Source organism: Camellia sinensis, chromosome 7 (assembly GCF_055761805.1).
Source record: "Camellia sinensis isolate YWXY chromosome 7, ASM5576180v1, whole genome shotgun sequence".
In the NCBI taxonomy this organism is placed as follows: Eukaryota; Viridiplantae; Streptophyta; class Magnoliopsida; order Ericales; family Theaceae; genus Camellia; species Camellia sinensis.
The window spans coordinates 67,153,502-67,179,183 of record NC_138967.1 but is presented as its reverse complement, the minus strand read 5'-3'; the positions used below and the strand labels follow the sequence as shown (position 1 = coordinate 67,179,183).

General features: G+C 38.0%; 3 protein-coding genes across 7 annotated transcripts in view; 1 reads left to right on the top strand and 2 right to left on the bottom strand.

The window, feature by feature from the left end:
* Window positions 1-8,058: 8,058 nt before the first annotated feature.
* The window catches only part of LOC114308711 (histone-lysine N-methyltransferase ATX2), an 86,453-nt gene continuing 68,829 nt past the window's right edge, over window positions 8,059-25,682 (bottom strand). For 3 of the 5 annotated variants that reach the window (XR_014335451.1, XM_082878080.1, XM_082878082.1), the window contains 2 exons: window positions 25,510-25,656; window positions 8,059-8,558 (listed from right to left, as the gene is read on the bottom strand). Coding sequence is in view for 3 of the 5 variants with exons in the window: in XM_082878080.1 (XP_082734206.1) it covers window positions 25,518-25,656 (139 nt within the window). In the remaining 2 variants the exon portion in view is untranslated. Of the gene's footprint in view, window positions 8,559-24,784; window positions 25,224-25,509; window positions 25,657-25,682 lie in introns of those variants that run through there. The other 2 variants (XM_082878081.1, XR_014335452.1) reach the window with 2 other exon arrangements.
* LOC114308719 (uncharacterized) lies at window positions 15,892-17,713 on the bottom strand. Its single transcript, XM_082878083.1, has 2 exons — window positions 16,751-17,713; window positions 15,892-16,643 (listed from the first exon to the last, which is right to left on the bottom strand). The coding sequence occupies exons 1-2, from the start codon at window positions 17,587-17,589 to the stop codon at window positions 16,283-16,285; spliced, it is 1,200 nt and encodes a 399-aa protein (XP_082734209.1). The 5' UTR covers window positions 17,590-17,713; the 3' UTR covers window positions 15,892-16,282.
* On the top strand, window positions 21,878-23,251 carry LOC145795863 (uncharacterized). The gene has a single exon (XM_082880790.1). The coding sequence runs from the start codon at window positions 21,878-21,880 to the stop codon at window positions 23,249-23,251; it is 1,374 nt and encodes a 457-aa protein (XP_082736916.1).

Genomic DNA, 25,682 nt, shown 5'->3' with positions numbered 1-25,682 from the left:
GGGTTGGAAATGGGGCTCAATGCTAAGATGATGGGTGATGAATGAGGGATCAATACCTGGTATGTCAGAGTGGGTCCAGGCAAACACGTCCTTGTGCTCGATCAGGAGGGCTGTAAGGTCGGTCTTGGTCTGGGGGGATAGCTGGCTGCCGATCTTAGCAGTTTTGGTCGGGTTGGTAGGGTCGATGAGGATCTCGACAAGCTCTTCGACTGGTTCCCCTCGGACCAGCTCGTCTTCGTCTCTGACGTCGAGTCTTTCAATGATCATAGGCTCCTTCAGCTTGACCTCTTTAAGTGAAACAACGTAACATTCTCTGGCTATGGTCTGTTCTCCCCTCACAGTGCCGACCCCAAGGTCGGTAGGGAATTTTACGGCTAGATAGAAAGTGGATATGACAGCTTGAAAAGCATTTAGGGCGGTGCGGCCGAGGATAATGTTGTAAGCAGAGGGACAATCTACGACGAGGAAAGTCAACAGCTTTGTGGTTTGCTGCGGCTATTCTCCGTTAGTGATGGGAAGATCGATGGAGCCTATGGAGGTCACCCGGTCTTCAGTGAAGCCAACCAGTGGGGTTTGGAGAGGGGACAAACTCTCTTCCCCGACCTTGAGCTAGCGATAGGCGTTGAGGAAGATGACGTCTGAAGAGCTACCGTTGTCGACAAGCACCCGTCTGACTTTGTAATTGGAGAAGAGAGCAGAGATGATGAGGGGGTCATCATGGGGGTAACAGATGCCTATGCAATCGGTCTCCGTAAAGGTGATGGGCTCCATCCACTGCTGGGCTGTTTGAAAGGTCGGTCCAATTTTGCAACTTCTTTATCTGAGCCCTGCATTATTTTTCTGAGTTCTGCCCGTTGAGCCAAACGAGATGGTCCTCCATAAGCAAGCCCTCCAGCAATAACTCTGATCTCTCCAACCAGGGGGGGCAGGATTGCCTTGTGCCCGGGGTTGCTGTGGGGGTCGATCATGACCTTGGGTGGGTTGTGCGGGTTGTCGAGGAGGGGTGCGCTGGCGGTTGTTTCTGGTGGGTTTAGTCCTCTGCCTTTGCTGAGGGCGGCCTACTGTGAATCGACTGAGACGCCCCTGGCGTATCAAGCCCTTGACCTGGTCTTTGAGGTTAACACACTCCTCGGTATTATGGCCGTGGTCCTGATGGAAGCGGCAGTAGTTGGACTGGTCTCGCCGGTTGGAAGGAGACCGAGATGGTTGCGGCCATTTTAAAGGATAATCTCATTGGATCTAGTTCAGAACTTGTTCCATGGAAGAATTGAGGGATGTATGGCGTTTGAATCGGCCGGGAGGTCAGGTAGGCGCCGACCGGTGGGCTCGGGCAGGTCAGTCGGTGTACTGAGGTGTTTGATGAGTGTACTGGGTGTTTCTGGTTTCAGAGTCCTTTCTCTTCTCTCTGGGGGTCGGGTTTTTGGTTGTAGGATCTTGTCGGGCGGCTAGGGAATCTTCGGCATTCATGTATTTTTGGGCTTTGGAGAGCAGGGTCGCCATGGAGGTTGGGGGGTTTTTGGAGAGAGAAAAAAGGAAATCAGACGATCGTAGACCGGCTATGAAGGCTGTGAGAATGACCTTGTCGTCGTTTTCCGCTACCTGCAGGGCTTCGGTGTTGAAGCGGGTGACGAAGCTGCGCAGCGACTCCCCCTCCGACTGACGGATGTTGAGAAGTTGGGCGGCCGGACGTCGCTGGCGCTGGGCACCAATGAAATGGCTGAGGAATGAGTCACTTAAGTGCTGTAAAGTAGAGACAGAGTCTACTGGTAATTGACTAAACCAGAGTCGAGCCGACCCCTTAAGTGTTACGGGGAAAGCCCGACACATGATCTCGTCGGGGAATGCATGGAGGACCATGAGGGTCCTGTAAATCTCCAAATGGTTGACTGGGTTCGTTGTGCCGTCGAAAGAGTCGATCGAGGGCATTTTAAACTTAGGGGTAGGGGTTTGTCCCTAATGGAGGCAACTAATGGTGAGTTGGCTGTGGTGGAGGGTTTATTCTGTATGTTCTGCATGACTCCTTGAAGTTGGAGTTTCATGGCTCGAAGTTCTGCGTCCCAAAGAGGAACGTGTTCACCACCAGAATGCAGCAAAGGCTGGACACTGCTGACCTCTCCCTCGGGGGTGGGTGCCTGGACCGATGGGTGAGGGGCTCGAGGTGGCGGGTTCATATCTGGAGAAGGGGGTCGCAAGCCTTCCAAGTTGGATGGGTGAGACTGTTGGATAGGATGGCTTGGGGCTCGCTTTCGGTTGGGTGGGATATCTTGAGGTAGAGGAGGAGGGATGTGAAGGTCTCTTTGAAGTAAAGCATTGATCAGGGCCTAGTTTTGTTCGGCTAAGTAGTTAATGCTGTTGGTGAGTTCTGTGAAATATTGCAGTGGGTTGTTTGGGTTAGGAGGGTTGGCTTGTGGGTCGGCAACATTTGTTTGAGAGGCCATGGATCTAGTTGTGACCATCCACCCTAGTGGGTGGGAGATAGGGATTATCGGGGATGGGTCTCCGGCGGCAATGAGCACAACTGCCACACGAAGCAGAAAGGTTTCCCACAGATGACGCCAACTGATGGTACATCGAGTTCCAGACGGAACGGGTCGGTTCGATCCACACTTCCCAAACTGGTGCCCAAGACGCCAAGCTCACGGAGAAACCTGTACAAGAGTTCAACGGGGAACGGGGAGTCCCCTAGCGAACCCTCCGACGAGCAAGTTAGAAAGAGAGAAATGGAATATAGAGATAGATTGGTGATAGAGAAGGTTAACCTTTGCCTTGTCTTCGAAACCTGCTTATATCCTTTACTAATCATTTCCTTGTCCCTTCCGACCTGTCACGTTGGTCGAAAGTCTATGTTCTAGCTTGCCTTGTTCATGGTGAGGCCGTTCTGCTCCAACGGGGAAGAGTTATCGCAATAAATGCTGTGGGAACCTCATTAATGGCTGATGTGTGGTGCAATAACTTTGCAGGATCTTTGTCTGCTGATGTGGCTGGCTTTTTACATGCCAAGTGTTTAGATGTCACTGGTGCTTGGTGTGACGTTGGGCTTCAAGAATATTGAGAATCATGGACTGGGCCTTAAGTGGTGGGCCATGTCTTTTATGGGCCCACCCATGTCACAAACTGACGTGACTGCCTTCTCGCGCCCCGATAAGATATTATCCGCTCTGGCGAGGTGGCAAAACGATGTCCGTCGGCCTCACGGCTTTAAAAGGCCTCTTACAAGGTGAAGGGGGCCAGTACGCTTATAAGTTGGTTGCTAGTGTCCCTCTTAGGCAAAGTGGGATTGCCCCAATATAACTCCCCAGTGGACTGGGCCATGAATAGCGGGAGAGTTTACCAGACGACCTGCATGGGCTACCAAACCAACGTGACTGGCTTCTTGTGCCCCGGTAAGATATTGTCCGCTCTGGCGAGGTGGTGAAACGACGCTCGTCGGCCTCACGGCTTTAAAAGGCCTCTTACAAGGTGGAGAGGGCCAATATGCTTATAAGTTGGTTGCAAGTGTCCCTCCCAGGCGATGTGGGATTGCCCGAACATAACCCTCTAGTGGACTGGGCCACGAACAACGGGAGAGTTTGCCAGACGACCTGCATGGGCCACCAAACTGACGTGACTGGCTTCTCGCGCTCCGGTAAGATATTGTCCGCTCTGGCGAGGTGGCGAAACGACGTCCATCGGCCTCACGGCTTTAAAAGGCCTCTTACAAGGTGGAGGGAGCCAGTACGCTTATAAGTTAGTTGCAAGTGTCCCTCTCAGGCGATATGGGATTGCCCTAACACGCTTCATTATGGTTCCTTGGCTGTGGGCCATTCTTAAATTTTTATTGGTGATAGCTTCTTCCTTGTTATTGGCTGTGGGCCTCTTACTAGAATCCCTTTTCGTCAGGATGCTCAACATCTATTTAGTAGTGTTTTCCTATTCAACAACCATCACAATTTTTATTTTATTCTTATTTTTATTTTTTGCACATGCAGTACTACAAATTTTGTATACATAATCAAATTCCATGTGTGATAACCTTCTTGTGGGTGAAAATTGTTTTCTTGGGTCTTAAATGACTTCACATTCATTTTTGTTCGTTTATTTATCATTTTATGTGTTTTAACTCTTGTTAATTGTAAATTATTATGCTTAATATACTATATTATATCTTCTTCTTCTTTTTTAAAATTTTTCTATTTTTAAAGTTCTAAAGTTAACATATCATTGTCCCATCTCTATTGTCTTCTTGATTTGTCTCATTCCAGATATGATATGAAACAAGAGCAAAGGAAGACAAACTCACATAAAATCCACCTTGTCGCTATCCCAAACCGATTGTTTTCATCATCAAATTAAATATTTTTTACACAATGCATAATATATTCTTTTCATTCATTCTCAATATTTATGAAATTTGTCTACTGTGTTTCTTTTATATATATAATAGATGCCCATCCGATTAGTGTGTTGTTAAATCTGTAAAATATAAGATATTTATTAGTTTCTATGTACAATACATTGCCAATACTCATGAAATCTACTAGCGTGACTTCACAATCAACAAGTTTTGGAAGAGAAGTGAAATATAAATAGGGAACTTCTATTATCACCGCCTAATTTACTCCTTATATCTCTTATTTAATTTTTTTATTATAATTTTATCACTTTTGTAAAATTTTATAATAAAAGTCAATATATTCTTTTTCATTTCCGCCATCATGTTGTAATCACTGTCACTATCATTCTCTTTCATCAATCACCAACCACCCTTTCTCCTCCACCAACAACCACCACTTTCTCCCCTTTCCCACTCTTTCCACCTTCTACAACTCCTAATACATCTACCATAAATAAATATAGAAAAATGATTAATCCACTGAATGTGTACTTGTTTGAATTGCCCTACTTATGTAAGTCAGACGACTAAGTTGGGCGATCAGCGTCACCGTTATGAACTGCAGTTGTCACCCTTATTAACCGGTGTGTCAACCGGGATCTGCTCGGATGACTGACTAGACAACTTCTCAGATGACCGGCCGAACGACTGGTTTGCATAAATTCAGACAATTTGGACGAGTCCAAATTTGATAGATGTAGCATTACAGATAAATATATAGAGAGAGAAAATTCATTGTTAAAACTTATGTATGACAATTCTAAATCAATAATTTAAGATTTTAGTACTTAGAGATGTTTGATGTGATCTTCTATTATTTTGATGCAATTTGATATTATTTCAAAATAATTGAGTTGAAGCTTTGTTTGACTTTGGTTTGGAATTAATATTGTTTAGCCTACAGTAGCTGAACATATTAAGATTATTTGGATAGCTAAGGCCAAACTTTACTATAATTTTACAAATTTTTAATTGATTGAACAAAACTCGAATGTAAAAAATAAAAATATAAAAAGTAAAATAAAAAAATGTTGCTTTTTCACACCACCACTCCAATTACCTCCCAGATCCTTCTTCTACATATTGTCATCCTCATCCACAGTGGTAGAAGAGACGAAAGAGAGAGATGGAAGGAGAGACACAGATGGTCGGTGTAAAAAAGAAATCGTGAGGCTAGGGATGGGAATAATTTTTAAGTTATAAAGGGTGTAAAGTGATAAAATAGAAATTTTAAATTTTTGAAATAGGTGTAAAAAGATAATGGATATAAGAAGATTTTATTATGTGAATAGAAAGCTCCCTAGATATAGTGATTTCCAATTTTGTCGTAATAATAAAAAATGGATTCGAATTTCCGCACCTACTTTTTTTCCTTTGAATAAATTGCAATAACATCTCTTAAAGTTGTATTTGTTTCATGAATTTGAAAATAAATTTAAAAATGAAAAGAAAAAAGGTGCGTAAAATAAAATTATATTTCACTTACATTTCACCTACCTTTTTTCTTTCTCTTTTCAAATATCTTCTCAAATTTATGAACTAAACACAACCTAAAGATTAAAAACAAATAAAATAAAATATACTAAACCTCACAAATTCAATAATTCCAATTCATAAAACACTATTTGTTCATATTTTATCAATTATTCGTTAGTCATGTTGATAAAAAAAAATATTATTATTATTTTTTTACACTAAAATATGTATTTTATTCATATTTATTTATGTTACTACACAACATCTATATTAATGTAATTATGTTAAATTTATAAAACTTATTATATTTCTTCAAGCTTCATACGTGGTCAATATAATTTACCCGATCCAAAAAAGAGTAACTCTTCTCATTATTTCTTTCTACCTACGCCTACGCCTGCCTACGCCTATCCTTCCCTTCCATTCAAACAAAATGTAAAGCAACTGTTGAGAGGAAAAAATAAAATAAGAGATAATTCATTGGAAAAATTACAACAAAAAAAATAAATAAATAAAGGAAGAAAAATAAACCTTCAAAGTTAACTTTCATAGCAAATCAAACATGAGATTTCATTTTGAATTAGTAATTTTTGTAGACAAAATCTAATTGTAGTAGTGTGTTAGAATATTTGATATGTGAGAGAGTATTCAGGTCAATTGTCATACTTTATTAACCCGGCACACTGAGATTAAAGCGTCCCTCCGCTACTCGCTCAAACAAAGTTTGCATACATGTTTTAGGTGTGGTTTGCGGATACCATATATAAGTTGTCATATTATTTTTTTATATATGTTTTTATAAAAAATTAAAAAATCACTAAATAAGCAAATGTCAAACGATGATTAGTTGTATTATAAAAAAGATTTTTCAATAGAAAAATTTGAAAAAAATACAAAAAATATTCTTGAAAAATGTGCTCAATTTGGACAATATAAGCAAAGTGATCAATCCATTTGAAATGTGATCGATCCGTTGGCAATCGCTTATGCAAAGAATATTCCAAAAGGGAGCGATCAATTTGCAATCGATTGGCCAGTGTAGGGATTATCGTCTGATTCTTATATTCTTAAATTTTCTTAATAAATCTTTTGGGTGTTAGTACCGTAATTTTTCTTTTCGAGTTTTTCACATTAAATCTTTGTAGTTCTTGTGTGATTACTTATTGATGTGATCATTCGACCAAAGGCTAAAATCATAATTAATCTGTTTAATCATTTTTTTTTATAATTGACCTAATCGCATTTCCCTTCTAAGCACATTCTAATATTCCAAATTTAAACCAAGATATTTAAATAAATTAATTATACTTTTTACTTTTATAATTGAATCCAAATTTCACTTTAATCCTTATAGTTTTAATTTAAACAATTTAATCCCTACACTACGACTCTAGTTTCAATTTGACTTTTCTGCCTAAATTGAAGGTCAAAATTAACAAATTTAAGAAACTTGCCAATTTTCTAAGGCTTCAATTTAGTCCTTCCATCTAAATTAGAGGTTACAATTAACAATTTTAGGACAATTATGAACTTTCTAAAATGTACTTTTAACAAAATTTACAAAATTTAGATAGAATGACCAAATTAAAACTAAACTTAAAAGTATATGAACTAAATTATTCAAATTCAAACTATAGAGACTAAAGTAAAATTTAAATCGTTTCTCAAAACTAATAATAATAAAAAAAATTAAATCAAATTATAGGAAGAAAAATATAATCAACCCTAATTTCAATCCTCCTCTATGTCCATCAAGTCAAAAAAGTTTTTTGCAATACATGTAAAAATTTAATATCAATCATAATTTTAAACTTTACCACACCATATCAAAATGATCCATTTGAAAATTGACTATTTTAATTAATTTTTTACGAAAAGATATAAATAAATAAAAAACAATAAACAAAATGATGTGAAACTTGCAGTGATTTTTATTGACTAAAAACCAAAGTTTCCAAATGGGCCTTTATTAACCATCTATATATAAGCTTACTGTTCTAAAAAATATGGGGGGTAGAGCAAATGCTTATATATTGGTTCAGAAGACGGTTATATATGCTTACTGTTCACATAACCATCATCGATCATTGAGCTTGTGGCAGTGAGATGGAGGATCTACTAGTCATGGTGATAAATTGACAAATTTATCATTCAACAAATATAATTTTGATTTAAATTGAGACTAATTTAAAAGTTCAAGTTCAAAGCAATTAAAATCCAAGGTTAAAATTTTAATTTTATTTTAAAAACTCCCCTATATCATTTATGACATTTTGCAAACTCTATAATAGTAATGGACAACAAAGTCAGCATATAACATTTTATACTTTTTTTTCTTCTCTTTTGGCGAAAGGGAAGGGGGGAAGCTGGACATATTTACACCGACGAGCAAACATCTAAACTGAATCTTAAGTGTTTCCTTTGAATCTGTGAAAAAACTGAATCTCTATAACCATCTCTCGATCTGCTTCTTTTCTTCTTTTCTTTTCTTTTTTGTTTTTTGCTTTTTTGTTTTTTTGTTTTTTTTTTTTGCTTTTTTCGTTTTTTTGCTTTTTTTGTTTTTGTTTTTTGTTTTTTGTTTTTTGGCATATCTACATTAACAAAATGGCAGGCAATTAGGAACAGATTGTTGAGGGTGGCAGCTGGTCTCCGAAATGGAATGATCTCACAGGGGGGGGCTGGGGGGTCACACATCAAACACGAGAGAGTTCTGCACATGGAATATGCAAAAACACACATCAGTGCTGGAAATAAATAATTGAAGCAGTCATGAAATTCATAGGAAATAAATAAATTCGTTCAAAGGAGCACAAGTAGGAACATTTAACAAAGTTGAAGCCAATTCAAGAAAGATAACTGAAAAAAAAAAAAAAAAAATTATATCGGAAAAGAGAAATAGCACATATTGGTTCAGAAGACATTACTGGCCCAAATTGATTTAGATGATGTTTAATATGAACATTATCACAAAGAATGTGGCAATTGCAGTGGGAATTAGAGCAGATGCACACCCCCAACATTTAGCAGGTAGATGAGTTACTTGTGTTGTTAAGGCTCTAAGTTGCAAGAGTCACCTACTGAGGATGATGTTTTCTCAAGGAGCACGGATACGGACATGTGACACAACACAGACACGATACGGACACATAAATTTTCAAAAAAATACAGGACACGACACGTTAGGGACACGTCAAAACATATATTTTTATTATATGTATATATATATATATATATTTTTTTTTTGGGAAAAAAATAGTACTTAGCATGTCTTTAGCGTGTCCCAACGTGTTGCAGGTGTCCCAACATGTCCAACTCTTTCCAGTGTGTCCGACACGTGACTGGAGCGTGTCTAGCGCGTGTCCGTGTCCGACACATGTCGAACACCTGTACGCAACGTCCGGAAAGTTGCCCATGCTTCATAGATGTTTCTGTTCCAGAACTGCGATCCCGTGATTGAAAACAAGATTCGAGATTGAACAATGTTCCTGTTGAGATAGAATCATGGTTCCACCTAGAATGAAACTGCTCAAAAGTACACTCAGTTTAATCCCCAATGGATGGGAGTATGGGAGGGGCAGATTGAGTAAAGAGTAGGTACCTAGTATGTGAGCTAAAAAGGATGTGCATATCAGTCTACATCTGAATGACAAGGGCCAAAAAAAGAAAAAGAAAAAAAGGAACTAAGGCCATGTTTGTTTGGATAGACTGGATTAACATTCCCATGACTAATAGTGCTAGGACTACGAATTCGTTGGATTATGTATCCTATCTTAACTAATAATTAAGTTTAAAATAATTAGTCCGTACTTCAATTGTTTAACCAAATATCGGATTAATAATTTTATTGGATTATTAGTCCAATCCCAAGCTCATGTCCACCCAAACAAACATGGCCTAAATGAAATAGAATAGATTACCCAAACCTTTTACCTCCTGTTCTTTCCACTAGTCTTCCACTTCCAGATAGAACCGAATTTTTGTAGGTATTTATCATAATTTAGTATTGTCAATTTCAAACCATTTAAGAAAATAATCAGAAGGAATATGTCGGTATTTATCATAATTTAGTATTTGCACACACACAGATAGGCAACCTGCATATCATTATATGTATACACAATGTCAAATTTTCTCTTTTCAAGTGTATCCCCCAAGAACATATGCAATTATTCAATTAGTCAAAACTGATAGGCTAAGGTTTGTAAAACTGTATCTCAGTTACCTAAACCCTCGATTGCAATTAGCTGAAGATGTAAAGATAGAGGGCAAAGTGAAGTTAAAAGCCATTGATTTCTATGTGTAACTTATGTTCTTCTTATTACCAACTTTCTGCAAGTACTTTTTCTTTCTTTTCTTTTCAGCTAAACGGCTAATCCAATATCTTCTGCATGCATTCTCTTTGTGCTGTATTTATTTGATTATACATTACAGACACAATTGCAAATCTCTTCTCTAGTAGCAATTACCTAACCGACTTAGGCTTCCTTACAAATTACCAAGCCATAACTGAACAGACCCTTGTACGTAGGGCTCAATCTTGAATGAACAGAATTGAAACAAGACGTAAATGTGAGCAAGCTGAGTTTTGCCACCACTGTACATGGCTCATCTCAGCTTTGTTTACACACCAAAAGTCATACTTCAAAGCAAACAAATATGAATTTTCAACTAAAGTTGAGAGCCAAGTAAAACATTGACCTGGATGTGTAGAGCCACCAAACTACCCAAACAAATAAGTAAACCCACAAACAGAAGCCTGTGAAAGCTAAGAATTGATACCAGCCAAACTTTATTACAAAAACCAACTAAAAACTTGTTACTAGCCAAAGCTTAAAGAAATGGGCTCCAAAAATTGTGAAATAACAAATTTACAGCACCCAAGTAGGGCTGGCTTTGAATCAAGCAAATTTTGAGCCTCTGTTTTCTTCAAATATACAATTGGTTAGGGTTTCTAAGGTCTACATCATACTCCCTTCGAGAAAAATCAACCTTGATTTTTCAGTGGTAGTTAAGTGAGTGGGACGCCAATCTTTTTTCATGATAGTGTTAAATTTCTTGATAATGATGCAATCAACAGCAGGAATATTGTGTAACAAAACATCCTTTGGCCATTCATCCCTGCAATGTGTTTCTGTTTGTTCTTTCACCACACCCCTTTTCGAACCTTCTGATTTAAGCAACTTCCAATGATTCTTACTATAATTCTTAGTTCAATCTTTTTGCCTTCAAACTTTCCAAGAATGACCTAGTGACCTCATCAAGCCTTTTCGTCAATCAAAACATTATGTATCCCTTCAGTTCATCACCTCAAACTGACCTTCATTATCCACTTAATAATCCTGCATATTTATCTATATCCCAACCAAAAACACAAGCAAACTAGGTGACAGTAGACAACATTGTCAACATTTCCTTGCAGCCAGCCACTCAATAAATTTTACTCTCCCATGTGACATCACCTTATTCAACAAATTCTGCCTGTTATCATTTGCCTCCCAAAGTTTTTTGATCACTATTGGCCATGAAGCTACCAAAGTATAGAAGCCTACGAGGCATAAATGCGTAAACAATCATACCAACAATTTTAGGGACTTGCACTTCATCGAGATGCATACATTAAAAAGAAACAATGCCAAATACATCAGTTTCTTAAAGGCTCAAACATAGAAAGCCAAGTAAAATGTCAACAAAAACCACCGTGTTACCTATCAGATTTACCCCAGGTCCCCAGCTAGTAAGGTCAGCCCACATCCTAAATCCTGTAAATGATTACATACACACCAAAATCGGAAAATTGAATTCCAAAAATACCCTATTATATAGAAAAGTAATAATGAACTTGTCTTGAAGCCTAGCAACACTATACTATAGGTACTTGCCAAAAAAAATTATGTGAAAAACTCTAGAAGAAACAATGGAATCATGCCTTGTTGACAGGGCCTGAAGCATGAGCCAAGGAACACATCTTTCGATCTTAGAGGGGAATTCCAGAAAGCCCTGATACAATGGTGCTAACAAAGCAAACCGTTGCTTTTTTTAGAAGAAAAAAAACTCTCATAAAAGAAAGAAAGGTTTTCAATCAGATGTTCATTACAATGATGACTTGAGTTCTATCTGTAAAAAAGAAGATTATGGAACACCAATGAAATTAAATTAGCCACTAAACAGTTTCAGCCAAAAAAATTTATAAATCTTCTACTAGATAACTATTGTTCATAATGAAATCATTAAAACTACGAAGGATATCCAATCTTGAAATTAATAGCTTGAAAGATGTTAAAAGGAGCAAAATGCAGAAGGGAAGGGAATTGAAAGGGAAACGAGGGTGAGAGAGGGATGAGTGGATTGATGATAAGGGACAGAATAAAAGAGGGAATCAATCAACCAACTGGTTAATTCAGTCGTGCACACTTGTACACTCTCAACTGAGAGATCAAGGAGTCAATCCTTGCCAAATGCAAAAATTGATAATGTCTTCAGATTTGTGAGCTATTTCTTAAGTTATTTATTTCTTCTCCGTTATGGAGCTCTTTCTTGTGTTCGAAGTTGTGATGGCTGATATTGGGCTTACGGGTATGTGTTGTTGGACTTTCTCACACAGTTGTGAAGAATTAATGAAAGAAGAGAAGAGAGTAGAGATGAGAGAAAGGGGCACAGATGACAAAGAGAAAATGAGAACTAGGGTTCCCTTTTTACATTAATACCCTTCCTACTAATAACCAATACTCCCCCTCAAGTTGGGGAAAGATATTGCGAATGCTCAACTTGTCAAGAACAAAGTGAAACAGTATACTAGACACTCAATCAAAATATCTGCAAGTTGATCTCCCGTCTTGACAAACACGGGTACAAATTACACGCTCATTCAACTTTTCTTTGATGAAATGTCTATCAACCTCTACATGTTTGGTCCTATCATGTTGAACTGGGTTGTGGGCAATGTTAATAGCAACTTTATTGTCACAATACAGTTCCATCGGAATTTTCTTATCAAAACCTTCAGAAGTGACTTCAACCACAACAATTCACATATTCCATGAGCCATTGATTGAAATTCTGCCTTCAATCTTGACCTAGAACCTATAGACTACTTGCTACGTCATGTCATGAAATTAGCACCTACAAAAGTGTAGTACCCTAAATTGCATCTCCTGTTGGTGATGGATCCCGCCCAATCTACATCAATATAGGCTTCTATCTGCAAATCATCATGTTTTGAAAACAAAATACCTCTACTAGGTGATGACTTCAAGTACCGCAGAGAATCCTATATACAGCCTCCATATGAACTTCATGAGGTGAATACATAAACTGACTAAGCACACTAACTGTGTATGCTAAGTCAAGATGAGTGATTGAAAGGTAAATAAGTCTACCAACAAGTCTATGATAACGACCCATATCAATAGGAGTATCACTTTCACTATCCCCCAGTATATGATTTTGTTCAATGGGAGTGTCCACCAGTTACATCCCAATATCCCAGTCTCCTTAAAAAGATCAAGCGCATACTTGCATTGATAGATAAAAGCACCATGTCGAGATCGAGCAACCTCAATACCCAAGAAGTACTTTAATTCTCCCAAGTCCTTTATTTCAAATCCTTAGCCAAGAAATTCTTCAAATTTTCCATCTCCGCTATGTCATCCTCAGTCAATACAATGTCATCGACATCCACTATTAGCGCAGTTATTCTCTCATGTGATAAATGTTTGACAAACAAGGTATAATCAACTTGACATTGACAATACCCAAACATGAGCATAGCTTTGGTAAATCTCTCAAACCAGGTGGGTGGGAATCCAAGAGGGATATCCATATACACTTCCGCTTCCCAAGTCACTATGGAGAAAGGTATTTTTTACGTCAAGTTGCTGAAGAGGCTAACCTAGGTTAGCTACCTACGAAAGAATGACTCGAATGGAATTCATCTTTGCCATTGGAGCAAAGGTCTCTTGATAATCAATTATGTAGGTTTGAGTATATCCCTTGGCCACTAGTCTAGCCTTTATATCTCCCAACAATTTGCCTTATGTTTCATAGTGAACACTTACTTACATCCAATTGGCTTCTTGCCGTCAGGTAATTCAACCAACTCCCAAGTATTATTTTTCCTTAGAGCATTCATTTCTTCACACATTTTTCCACTTGGGATCTATGAGTGCTTCTTAGACATTCTGTGTAACAGACACAGAAGACAACATGGATGCAAAAGCATGATAAGATGGTGATAGATGATGCAAAGAAATAAAATTAGAGATAGGATATTGAGTACATGACCTCACACCTTTATGAAGAGCAATAGGAACATGTAACACAGAAGACAAAAACATAAAAGGAGTAACAAGGATGGAACCTTTGCCAGACACAGAGGCAAGAGAATTATTAGCTAGTTTAACTTGTCTTGAGCAAGGAATATACGAGGAGAACAAATTGGACAAACTAGTAATATGATCAGAAGCCTCGAAATCAATGATCCAGGGGAAATACGAGAATTGACAGGAAGCACTTAAGGCCAGAGAAGTATTACCTGACTAGGCAAAAACAGTGGATGCAGAGGATCTAAGACATAATTGTGGAATTCTCAATATCCCATCGATCATAAAGGGTTATCAGCTTTTGGTTGTACAACTTTGCCAGTAACATACCCCATTTCCCCCCCAGTTTTGATATATAACTTGGTTGATTGAGACCAAGACAAATAATTACGGCCATTAAGCTTTATAGTGGTAATCTGTAAAGTGGGAATATCCGTGACAATTTGGTGAGCAACACTAACAAGTGGTTGAGACACCACACTTCCTTCTGACATGATTAGGTAACAATTTGACAAATATCACCCAACAAGAAGGTTGTTGAGACCAAAAAACAACCAGAAAAACCAAAACATTGCTCAGTGAATACTAGGAGACACCAAGACAAGGCCACCACCCGCATACCACCAAAAAATAATTCACCACTACTCAAGACCCAAGGGTACTGAGTCTCTATTGTTAGTCGACCCCTTAGGGATTGAGAGAAACAAGGTTGATGCACTGAAATAACTCCGGTAGTTGAAACAGGCAAATCCTAGCAAGGCTTATTCAATGGAAAAACAAACAATATAGGGTGAAAGGACTACCCTAGTCGACCATAGAGAATTTTTTTTTTTTTTTGGCTTACCTCAATAGCGTCTCCTCAACCCTAAACAATCAAGATCCTTAGACCAAGCCTAAACTCTGATACCATGAAGAATTAATGAAAGAAGAGAGAAGAGATTGGAGAAAAAAGGCACAAATATGAAAAAGAGAGAACAAGAACTAGGGTTCCCTTCATGTTCTTTTAATATTTATTCTGATGTAGAAGATTACAATAATACCCTTCTTACTAATAACCAAGTTGATTGTTCAGATTGATGTAATTCTCATTACATTTGTAAACCAAACCAATTTGCTCAGTTCTGGGACTTTTGGACCCAACCAAACATATGCTAGTTCTGAAAATATAGAAGTGGTTGGTTTATGAGTTATTTGGGGTTACCCAATTGCTAACTGAAGAAGCAAACCAATTTGATCAGTTTTGGGATTTTTTAACCCAACTGAGCATCTGCTAGAACTAAACCAACCCAACCAATCAAGGCCATGTCAATTCTATGCACAGGTTATTCAATTCTTTTGTGCGTCCAAACAAGTAACTCCCCTTAAAAGGAGGTTAATAGCCATTGTTAGAATAGTTATTTTCTAGTTTATTTCTTTATTGTCCTTTTGTTAATATTTACTTAAATTGAGGGTATGATGGTCATTTCACTATGTTAGGGTTTGCATATATATTTTGCCGATGTAAAGTTAATATTTTAATTCTAGATATATAAAATCGCTCTTCCTCTTCTTCTTCTTCTTCTTCTCCTCCTCCTCTTCTTAAACCCTATAAACCTTGACCCTAAATTTCTTCATTATTCATTCTAACTTGGTATCAGAGTGATCTATCCTTCATTAGGAAGTGTTCTACAGATTTTGGAGATCAATCGGAGGCTAGGAAGCACGGATACGGATACGGCGGGGATACGTTCATAAAAAATAATATTTTTACAATTTTTAGTAATGTAGCATACATAAAATAAAACTTCAACAATTTTTAATAATGTAGCATACATAAAAATAAAACTTAAAGCAAAAGACAACTTGATAAAAAAAGAAAGATTCCTATGAAGCTAAGAGTCTTCAAGGTCAATAGCTTCGACTTGTTCCCCTTCATCAATGAATATCACAGCTTCCATATCTGGTTCATCAAGAGAAGGACTTGCAATTTCAAGTAAGTCTGCACCCTCCAATGAATCAAAAGCATCTCCACCAACATCCCATAACTTGGATTCTCCTTCAATGTACTGTCGACTTCTCCTTGATAGGAGACGAAGATTGTTGTGCACAAAAGCCAAATTTTCAGCACGTTGTGGTGTTATTTTGTTCTTTTCATGGAGTGAATAAAGGAGTAGGTGCTCCAATTCCTTTCACAGCATGATGAGGAACATGGCAGGCCAAGAAATTTTAATGCTAAAGATTGAAGCATAGGAGCAGGAGACCCACGTGTAAACCACCAAATAAGTGGATCCAATACTCCTCTATCAATCTTTGATTCAAAATCTCCAAACATATCCAAACCTCCTGAAAACTTGGCATATTCCACATTTACAACCATTCTCTCCTCTAAATTTGGAAAGTATTTCTTGAAGCACTTGTTTCTCATACTTGAAATTTCTTCATCCCTATGAGGAGGGACACAATTGGGATTTTCATTAAGCCACGTTGAACTATAATACCTAGATTACAACATTAGAAAGTTTCAAAATTAAATTATGTTATTCATATTAAAAGACAAATGTCAACAAAAAAATGTAATTAGTAAAAGTATGAATTAAGTTATTACCTCGGATTCAAAGAATGTGCAAGGCAATGAAGAGGAGTGTTACTTTTGGCCCACCTCTCAACTAGTATATTGTGCACAATGGAATAAAAGATTGATTCCTCATGATCTAGCTTCCCTTCATGCCTAAAGATGCTTGCCTTCACCTTTTCAATCATGGTGTCCCACATTTCATAGACTAAGTGAAGGCATGGTTTGTCAGTGTCACAAAACCTAAGCATCTCATAGATAGGCAATGTAAAAGACAAAATGTAATCAATCTTATCCCACCACACATTATTCAATAATTTTTCCTGCACAGATGCTGCTTTCCCAACATCGTCTTCTTTGTAAGAAACCCACTGGTCACTAATAACCATTGATTGGAGGCCACGCTTTATAAGTTTAAACCTTTTGAGCATGACAATGGCAGATGCGAAACGTGTGTCTGCAACAGCAAGCAACTTCAAGGGTACGAATTCATTGAAAATAGCTAGCCGCATGGAATGGTTCATGATGAAGTTTTTGATAAACATCACATCATCAACACAGTGTGATCCAGTGACATTCATCATAAGCAAAAGCATTACCCCCTGTTTCCTTTGAGCACAAATGTTCTTAAGAGCAAGATTCAGTGTGTGAACTACACATGGTGTCCAAAAGATATTCGGGTGCTTACTTTCAATGAGTAAACCAGCTGCACTACACACGGGAGCATTATCTGTAATGACTTGAATGACATTCTGATGTCCAACTTCTTCAATTGCTTGACTAATTAAGTTGGAAATAAAAAACTTGTCTTTATGCTCACCTTCACAATTAACAGCTTTCAAGAGCACTAACCCAGCTTCTGATGCTCCCATAAAATTAATAAGGGGCCTTCTTTGAGAATCAGTCCATCCATCTGAAACAATACTCAACCCTTTTTCCTTCCATGATGCTCTAGTTGGCTCCAACAACCTCTCTAAATTAGCCCCTTTCCTTTTGAAGCAATGTAGTCCTCAGCAAGTTATAACCGGGTGGTACATAACCAGGAATTGGATTGTTGGCAGCAAATTGAAATGCACTAACATAATATGGGTTCCTTGATAAATGAAAAGGTAACCCTGCTAAATAAAACATGCAAGCAATCTCAGAATGCAGTTGTTCCCGAATAACTGGATTGAATGCCTTTTCTAGAGCAGAAGTTTCAGTAGCCTTTCTTTTTCTTGGCTCATACCCCTCCATCCTAAGTCCTCCAGTATCTAAAGGCCCTGAACCTATTGAAGTAGATTGGCAAGTGGAAGGTGGTAAAAGAACTTTATTAGGCATAGCCATCTTTAACCTTTTCTCAGCTTCTTCAATTTTCCTTTGCATTTCAGCAAAGTGTTGTGGAGTCACTTTGGGGCACACTCTAATCCCATTGCCAGAAAGTTTTAACAAATGTGCCTTGACCCTAAAGTATGACCCCTTGTACTCATTTTGACAGTAATTGCATTTAAACCTAGTATTACCACCTCCTTCTCCCATTTTTTCTAGTTTTGTAACATAACACCAAAGAGGAGCATAATCACCTTCTTCCATTGGTGTACCACTTGTTGAACCTAAGCTTCCCGTACCCAAACTCATTTCCTAAAATTTATAATTTTGGTAAACAAATAAAACAAAACATTAATGTAGCATCACCCATAACAACCATAATGCATCACCCATAACAAAAAATTCATCAACTCAATTAAATTTCAACAATATAGCATCACCCATAACAACCATAATGCAATTCAAATTAAGGAGGAAAAAATTTACAAAGTTCATTTATTTATCAATAAGTTCATTTATTTATTGATGGCTAAGATTAAGTTTACAAAGTTTATTAATAAGTTTATTTATTTATTTATTAATAAGTTTTTTTACCTTATTTGATTATCAATAATTTTACAAAGTTTATTAATAAGTTTATTTATTTATTTATTAATAAGTTTTTTTTTTACCTTATTTGATTTATTTTGTTTTATCAGGTAATACTGAATACATACAAAGTTTTTTTTTTTTTATATATCTTATTTGATTTATTTTATTTTATTTACAGAGCATACATACAAAAAATAAAAAATAAAAAATAAATAAAAATAAATATGTGACTGCAAAGACAGACGATATAGATAAAAGGGAGGTTGAGAGAGAGATCGACCGAGAGGGGGGAGATGAGATCGAGATCTGTCCATCTCCACCCAGACCAGACAGATCGAGCGAGAGAGAGAGAGAGAGAGAGAGAGAGAGTGTGAGATCGAGCGAGAGGCAGACAGAGAGGGAGCGAAAGGGAGAGAGAGAGGGACGAACCTGATCGACGACCGTGGAGCTACTGTTCGAGACGAGAGACGACGACGAACTCCTCCTTCACAGCTGGTTGCTGTTCGACCTAGGTCTAGGTAAGTTGGATTGATTTTTTTTTTTTGTGTGTGTTTTATTTTATCTTATTTTGATATTTTATACTTTGACCCCATTTTAAGTTTTTGAAATTTTTTTTTGCCCCGCCGTATCCCAAAAGTATCCTGACCGTATCCTTGCGTATCCTAGACGTATCCGAAATTCAAAAATTAAAAAAAAAAATCGGATACTTTTTTTCCATATCTGACACGTATCCCGCCGTATCGGACGCGTATCCGATACGCGTACGGGGGCCATTTCGGAGTATCTGTGCTTCATAGATCAAAGGTGACCGGCGATGTGCTGACATCATCATCCGTACGATGACATCAGCACTGTATGGACGAAATCTATACCCATGGGCTCGAAAATCTCTCCTGAGATTTATGGTGATTTTTGTGAATTTTTTTATCATCCCTGATGTGAGTTTTCTATTTTCTAATGTTTTTCATATTTTTTGGTATCTCTCTTTGAATCTAGTTTTGGCCTTGTTTTTCCTAGTTCTTCTTGCTGAAATCTATCCTATAGAAACCGAAACTTAGCTCCCTAGTGATACTTGGTGTTAATTTGTTGTTCTAATGTGGTTGGGTGAGTATTTGGTTCAAATTCGTGCCTCAATTTATTTGGCAGCTTCAGTATCTGTTCAGTAGACTTGTTTTTTTTCCATTTCTACCTATTGGAATTGACTATATAGGGGCTAAAATCCTTCTACCAAGGGATAATTGATCTTCAGTGTTAATTTCTGCAAATGGGTTGTGTCGGTTCAATTTAGGTCTAAATCTGTTTAATAGATCTGTGTCTTCCCCACTTATGCTTGATTTGTCATGGATTCTTATTTGTTGAGCTAGTTCGGTTGCCTGTATTGGTTGTTATGGTTACTGGTTGCTGTGGATAGTGACTATTTGCAAGTATTTTGCTACATTTGTGCTTGTTTGTTGCGTACTCTGTGTGATTGATAATTATGGCCGAGATTAAGGATAAGGCTATGGCTATGGCTATGGCTGTGGGTAAAGATGATGACATGCCTAAATCTATCACTACAAAGAAATTGAATGGTGCCAACTACTTGGCTTGGGCTCATGCAGTCAAAATTTTCTTGCGTGGCAAGAAGTCTCGCTTCCTTAGCGAACTCCCTCCTAGCACAGATGATAAAGCATATGACGATTGGTGAAGTTAGGATTCTTGTGTTATGGGTTGGATTTGGCACAGTTTGGAGCCACATGTTGCCACCACTGTGAAATTTTGTGATACCTCTAAGGAAATATGGGACTCCATTACTAAATCTTTTTCGCATCAGAGTAATGTCTCTCGGGTCTATGAGTTATATGAGCTCTTTGCTATCCGCCAATCCGGCCTATCCCTTCCCGAGTATTATAGTACTCCCAAGACCTTGTGGGATCAGTTATTGTAGCATTGACCCTTCACTATTGATGCGAACAAACAAAAACAACATTAGGAAGAGTTTATGGTGGCTTCTATACTCTCCAGCTTAGATCTTAAATTGTGGGGGTTCAAGGATCAAATTCTTGCCAGTGAGATTCTCTCTTCTACTACTAATGCCTATTCCCGGCTGTTACGTTCTTCCTTGGGTTAGGCACAACCTACAACTGGGTCCTTTACTTTGTCATCTTCTGCAATGGTCTCTAGTAATGGAGATTGTGGGCCTACTCAAGGGGGTTTTCATGGCCCATTTGTCCTTCAGGGCTCTTCTTACAGTTCACGAGGTTCTCGCGGAGGTGGTTCCCATGGTAGTACATCTTGTGGTGGTGGTTCCCGTAGTGAGGGTAGTAATGGACCTAGCTCTCGCACACATGGTGATCGCAAGTATACTCATTGTGGTTCCCAAGGTCGTACTGAACCTTGGTGTTGGCAAAAGTATGGCAAACACGATCATGTGCATCAGGTTATGGATGCTTCATCCTTACAATCCTTGTTTTTTATTGGTTCTATTGCTTCTCCGGTTGATTCTCATGAAACATTCACTACTTAGATTAGTGAGCTTACTGTTCTTGTCCAATCTCTCTGGCCTAGTATACCTTCATCCTCTACCGCTACTTTGGCTAGTTCAGGTAATATTGCATGTGTGGCTAAGTTTACTCAACCATGGCCATTAGACTCAGGTGCTAGTTCTCATATCACTGGTAATTCCTCTCTTTTTAATAATCTGAGGCCTGTTAGTCATATTATTATACTTGCTGATGGATCTTCTTGACCTGCTAGTGGTCAAGGTCCTCTCCATCCCACTCTATCCCTTTCCTTACCCTCTGGTCTCTATGTTCCTAAGTTTCCATTTAATTTTCTTTATGTTAGCTAATTAACTCAAGCTCCCCACTGTTCTGTAACATTTTCTCCGATTTCATGTGTTTTGCAGGTCCTCCAAACCAAGAGGATGATTGGTTCGGGGTATAAGAAGGATGGCTTATACTTTTTGAACACTAAGATTCCTCCTCATCCTCCATCTACCATGTTGAGAGCTACTATATCTCCTCTTCAGTGGCATTTCCGCTTAGGTCATCCCTCTTTGGCCAAGCTCAAGTTAGTTGTTTCTAGTTTGAGTCATGTTTCTCAGATTGAGTGTGAAGCCTGTCAATTTTGGAAGCATCACCGTAGTTCTTTTCCTAGTAAGAGTATTAGCCATGTGTCTGAGTCTTTTGCTCTTGTCCATACAGATATCTAGAGTCCTTCTAGAACACCCATTGTTAATGGTTTTTTAATTTTGTTATTTTTGTGGATGATTACTCTTGGATGGCTTGGTGGTTTTTAACGAAACAGAGATCTGATTTGCCTTCTATTATCTCTAAGTTTTATAATGAAATATTTACTCAATTTGGGAAACGTATGAAGATATTTCGGTCTGATAATGCCTTAGAATATGTGCAATTTATTGTGACTACCTTTTGTGATGCTCGTGGTATTATTCATCAGACTATTTGTTCTCATACATCTCCTCAAAATGGTGTTGCGGAGCATAAACACTGTCATTTGTTATATGTTGCTCGCACACTGATGTTTAATATGCATGTTCCCAAACAATTTTGGGACGATGCTAATCTCACCACTTGTTTTCTTATTAACCGCATGCCTTCTAATGTTGTACACACATCTCCCCATTCTCAGTTATATCCCACATCGTCTCTTTTTCCCTTGTCACCTCGTGTCTTTGGTTGTGTGGCATTTGTCCATGTTCTTGAACCTAGTTTAGATAAGTTATCTCCTCATGCTCGCAAGTGTGTTTTCTTAGGCTACTCTCATACTCAGGAAGGGTATCAATGTTATCATCCTGAGTCACGCCGATACTTTGTCAGTGTTGATGTAACCTTTTTTGTACCCACTCATTTTTTCTCCTCCTCTAGGCAACAATCATCCACTGATCCTCTCTCTTGTCATAAGAGGAAGCCAGCTTCTCTCACCCCTATATTTCTGTCTTGTGTTCCTTCCTCTTCTACTTCTACATCCTCTTCCTCTAGTCTTCCCGTTACCCCTCCTTCGCAGGTTTATCAGCAGTCTCAAGCTCGTCGCATTGTATCTTATGGCCCGACCAGTTCATCTCCTACGTCTAAGGTTCCTGACTCCCCTGTTCCATCTGCTGATGTGTCCTCTGATGACCTTCCTATTGCCCTCCACAAAGGTAAACGTACTTGCACTCAACATCCTATTGCTAATATTGGTCATTATCGTCGGTTGATTGGGAAGTTAATCTATCTCACTGTCACTCGTCCCAATATTAGGTATGTCGTGGGTGTAGTTAGTCAGTTTATGCATGCTCCCTGCCAACCCCATTTTGTTGCTGTGTGTCGCATTTTGCAGTACTTAAAGAGTGCCCCCAGTTGGGGTTTGCTATATTGCCCATCTTCCTCGTTATCTATCACTGGCTTCAGTGATGTTAATTCGGCTGGTAATAGGACTGACCACCGTCCCACCTCAGGTTATTGTGCATTTGTAGGTGGTAATCTTGTTACTTGGCGTAGCAAGAAACAGCCTGTTGTTGCTCGTTCTAGTACTGAGGCTGAGTACCGTGCCATGGCTCATACTACTTCTGAGATGCTCTTGGTTCAGTCTCTTCTTCGGGATTTTGATTTTTCTATTCCCACTTCTATGTGTATGTCTTGTGATCATTAGGCTGCCATCTTCATTGCCAATAGTTCTGTGATCCATGAACGAGCAAACATATTGAAGTTGATTGTTATTTTATCCGTGATCTCCTACTACGCAAGCAACTTGTGACTCCTTATGCTCATTTTGAAGATCAATTGGGTGATATTCTCACTAAACCTTTGGCTCGGTCTTCGTTTCATCATTTATCCGTCAAGCTAGGCATGTTTGACCCCTATGCTCCAGCTTGAGGGGGAGGGTTAGAATTGTTATTTTTTGGTTTATTTCTTTATTGTCCTTCTGTTAATATTTAATTAAGTTGAAGGTATGATGGTCATTTCACTATGTTAGGATTTGTATATATATTTTGCTGATGTAGAGTTAATATTTTAATTCCAGATATATAAAATCTCTCTTTCTCTTCTTCCTCTTGAACCCTATAAACCCTAACCCTAAGTTTCTTCATTATTCATTCTAACTGCCATATTGGCATAGGCATGTACATGAGACACATACATGAAATAACGCAGTCATGTAAACTAGGAGAATACTTAAAAATAGGGGTGAGCGCGGGTCGGTTGCGGCCACGAAACCTCCAATCTATCATCCGTCCGCCAATCCAGCGGATGTGGATTGAGCGGATTGGCGGATGTATGCGAATCGGTTTGGCGGTTTAAAATTTTATAAATTTTCAACATAATTCAACTTGTGCACTTCCTCAAAAAAAAAAAAAAAAAAAAAAAAGAGTATTACAGTCAATAACTTAAAAAAGTATTACAATCACTCTATGCCTCATCCAAAGAAAGAAAGTTTGAAACTCTAGAATATCACAATCACTGCATGCCTCATCCACATATTACAATCATAGCATAATTCATCTACATAAAGTATTACAATCTGTAGTTCTTAAAATATAAAAACAATTCAAACCACCAAAACCACGAACAGAGCAGTAGTAGAGATTGTATGTCTCTGTATTATTACATCTATATATGTTTTTTAAAACATAAACCAACCAGCATATATCATATTTTCTATTTATTATTTTTAGAATTAGATTTAAAAACCAAAAAATATAGATAAATAATATGTTTATTCTTTTCAATTCAAAAAATATATTCAAGTTGAAAATTTTTTTTCAACAAAATATTTAAACTCATTTTTAATTGAAAACACAAACAAAATATTTAAACAAATTGAAAACACAAAGTCTTATAAATTACTAGAGGTGCTCGCGGTTTGGCGATTTGGTTGCTGCCAAAGGAATCTCAAATCCGCCATCCGTCCGCCAAATTGGCGGATTGGAGAAAACTAATCTGCAACCGTCCGCTCGTCATCACGCATCCGTCCAAAATGCGGCGAATCGGTTCGGTTCGGTCGGTTTTGGCGGATCGGTATATCTGCTGCTCACCCCTACTTAAAAATGGTGTGCCAAGGACATAACTATATATATATATGCAAACTTGTGCTATGCACGCACATAATGTAACTACTCTACTCTACTCTATAGGGTTTATCTTGTTTTGAACTAAATCCCATCTTACCTTTTCATTTAAATATGACCAAACTTCTTAGTAAATTATGAATAAACCCAAATTTGAATTTTCTTCAAAATTACACATTTTCAAATACAAACTAAAATCAATCATAATATCAATGAGGTATTTATCATGTGTGGACACTTGCCAAGAAATGTCATCTAAATGTCTAGAGAATTTTAATTCCAAATTCTGGATGTGTATCTCATCTTAGAGATATGTCTAGAACTGTCAGACAATCATCAGTGTCCAACCATGGATACTCTTTAGAAGTGGCCATACTTAAGTGCCAGCCGTCTCACCACCCAATCACACATAAAGGTCGACAATAATCTAATTTCTAATTTCTATTGAAGAAGTAAATAAGAAACCATTCTGGCTATCTTCATTCATCCATTCATGTCATACCTCAAAGAGCAAAGCCTCGCATGTGAAGACTCAAAACTTGGAAAGAAAGAAATCTGGATGGATAAACAAGAGTAAAGCTTTTGCCATATGTCCAAACTAACAAGTAAACCCACAAAAGAACCCTACATATATAAACCAGCAATGCAACCCAAATTTACATAACTATTCAAGGAATTTGCGTGTGTGTGTGTGTGTGTGTGTGTGTGTGTGAAAGTAGATAAAATGCTCTAAACAATGTAAAAGACCAAACCTGTCAACTTAGAACAGTAAATAAATAAACTTAGCAAAAACAAAACAGTAAGAAATACTGAACGACCCAAAATCTCTTAATTTGCTAACCTCTGTCATTATCCTTTCCAATGTATCAAGTCCTTGTGAGGTACATGCAGCTTTGCCACTTGTCCCTCTGCTACAATATCATTAACTACACCCCGGCATCTTGGAAAGCCACAACAGCATGCAAGATGTTCATCAATAGAAAAAAATCTGCAGCATAATACAAAAATGTTAGC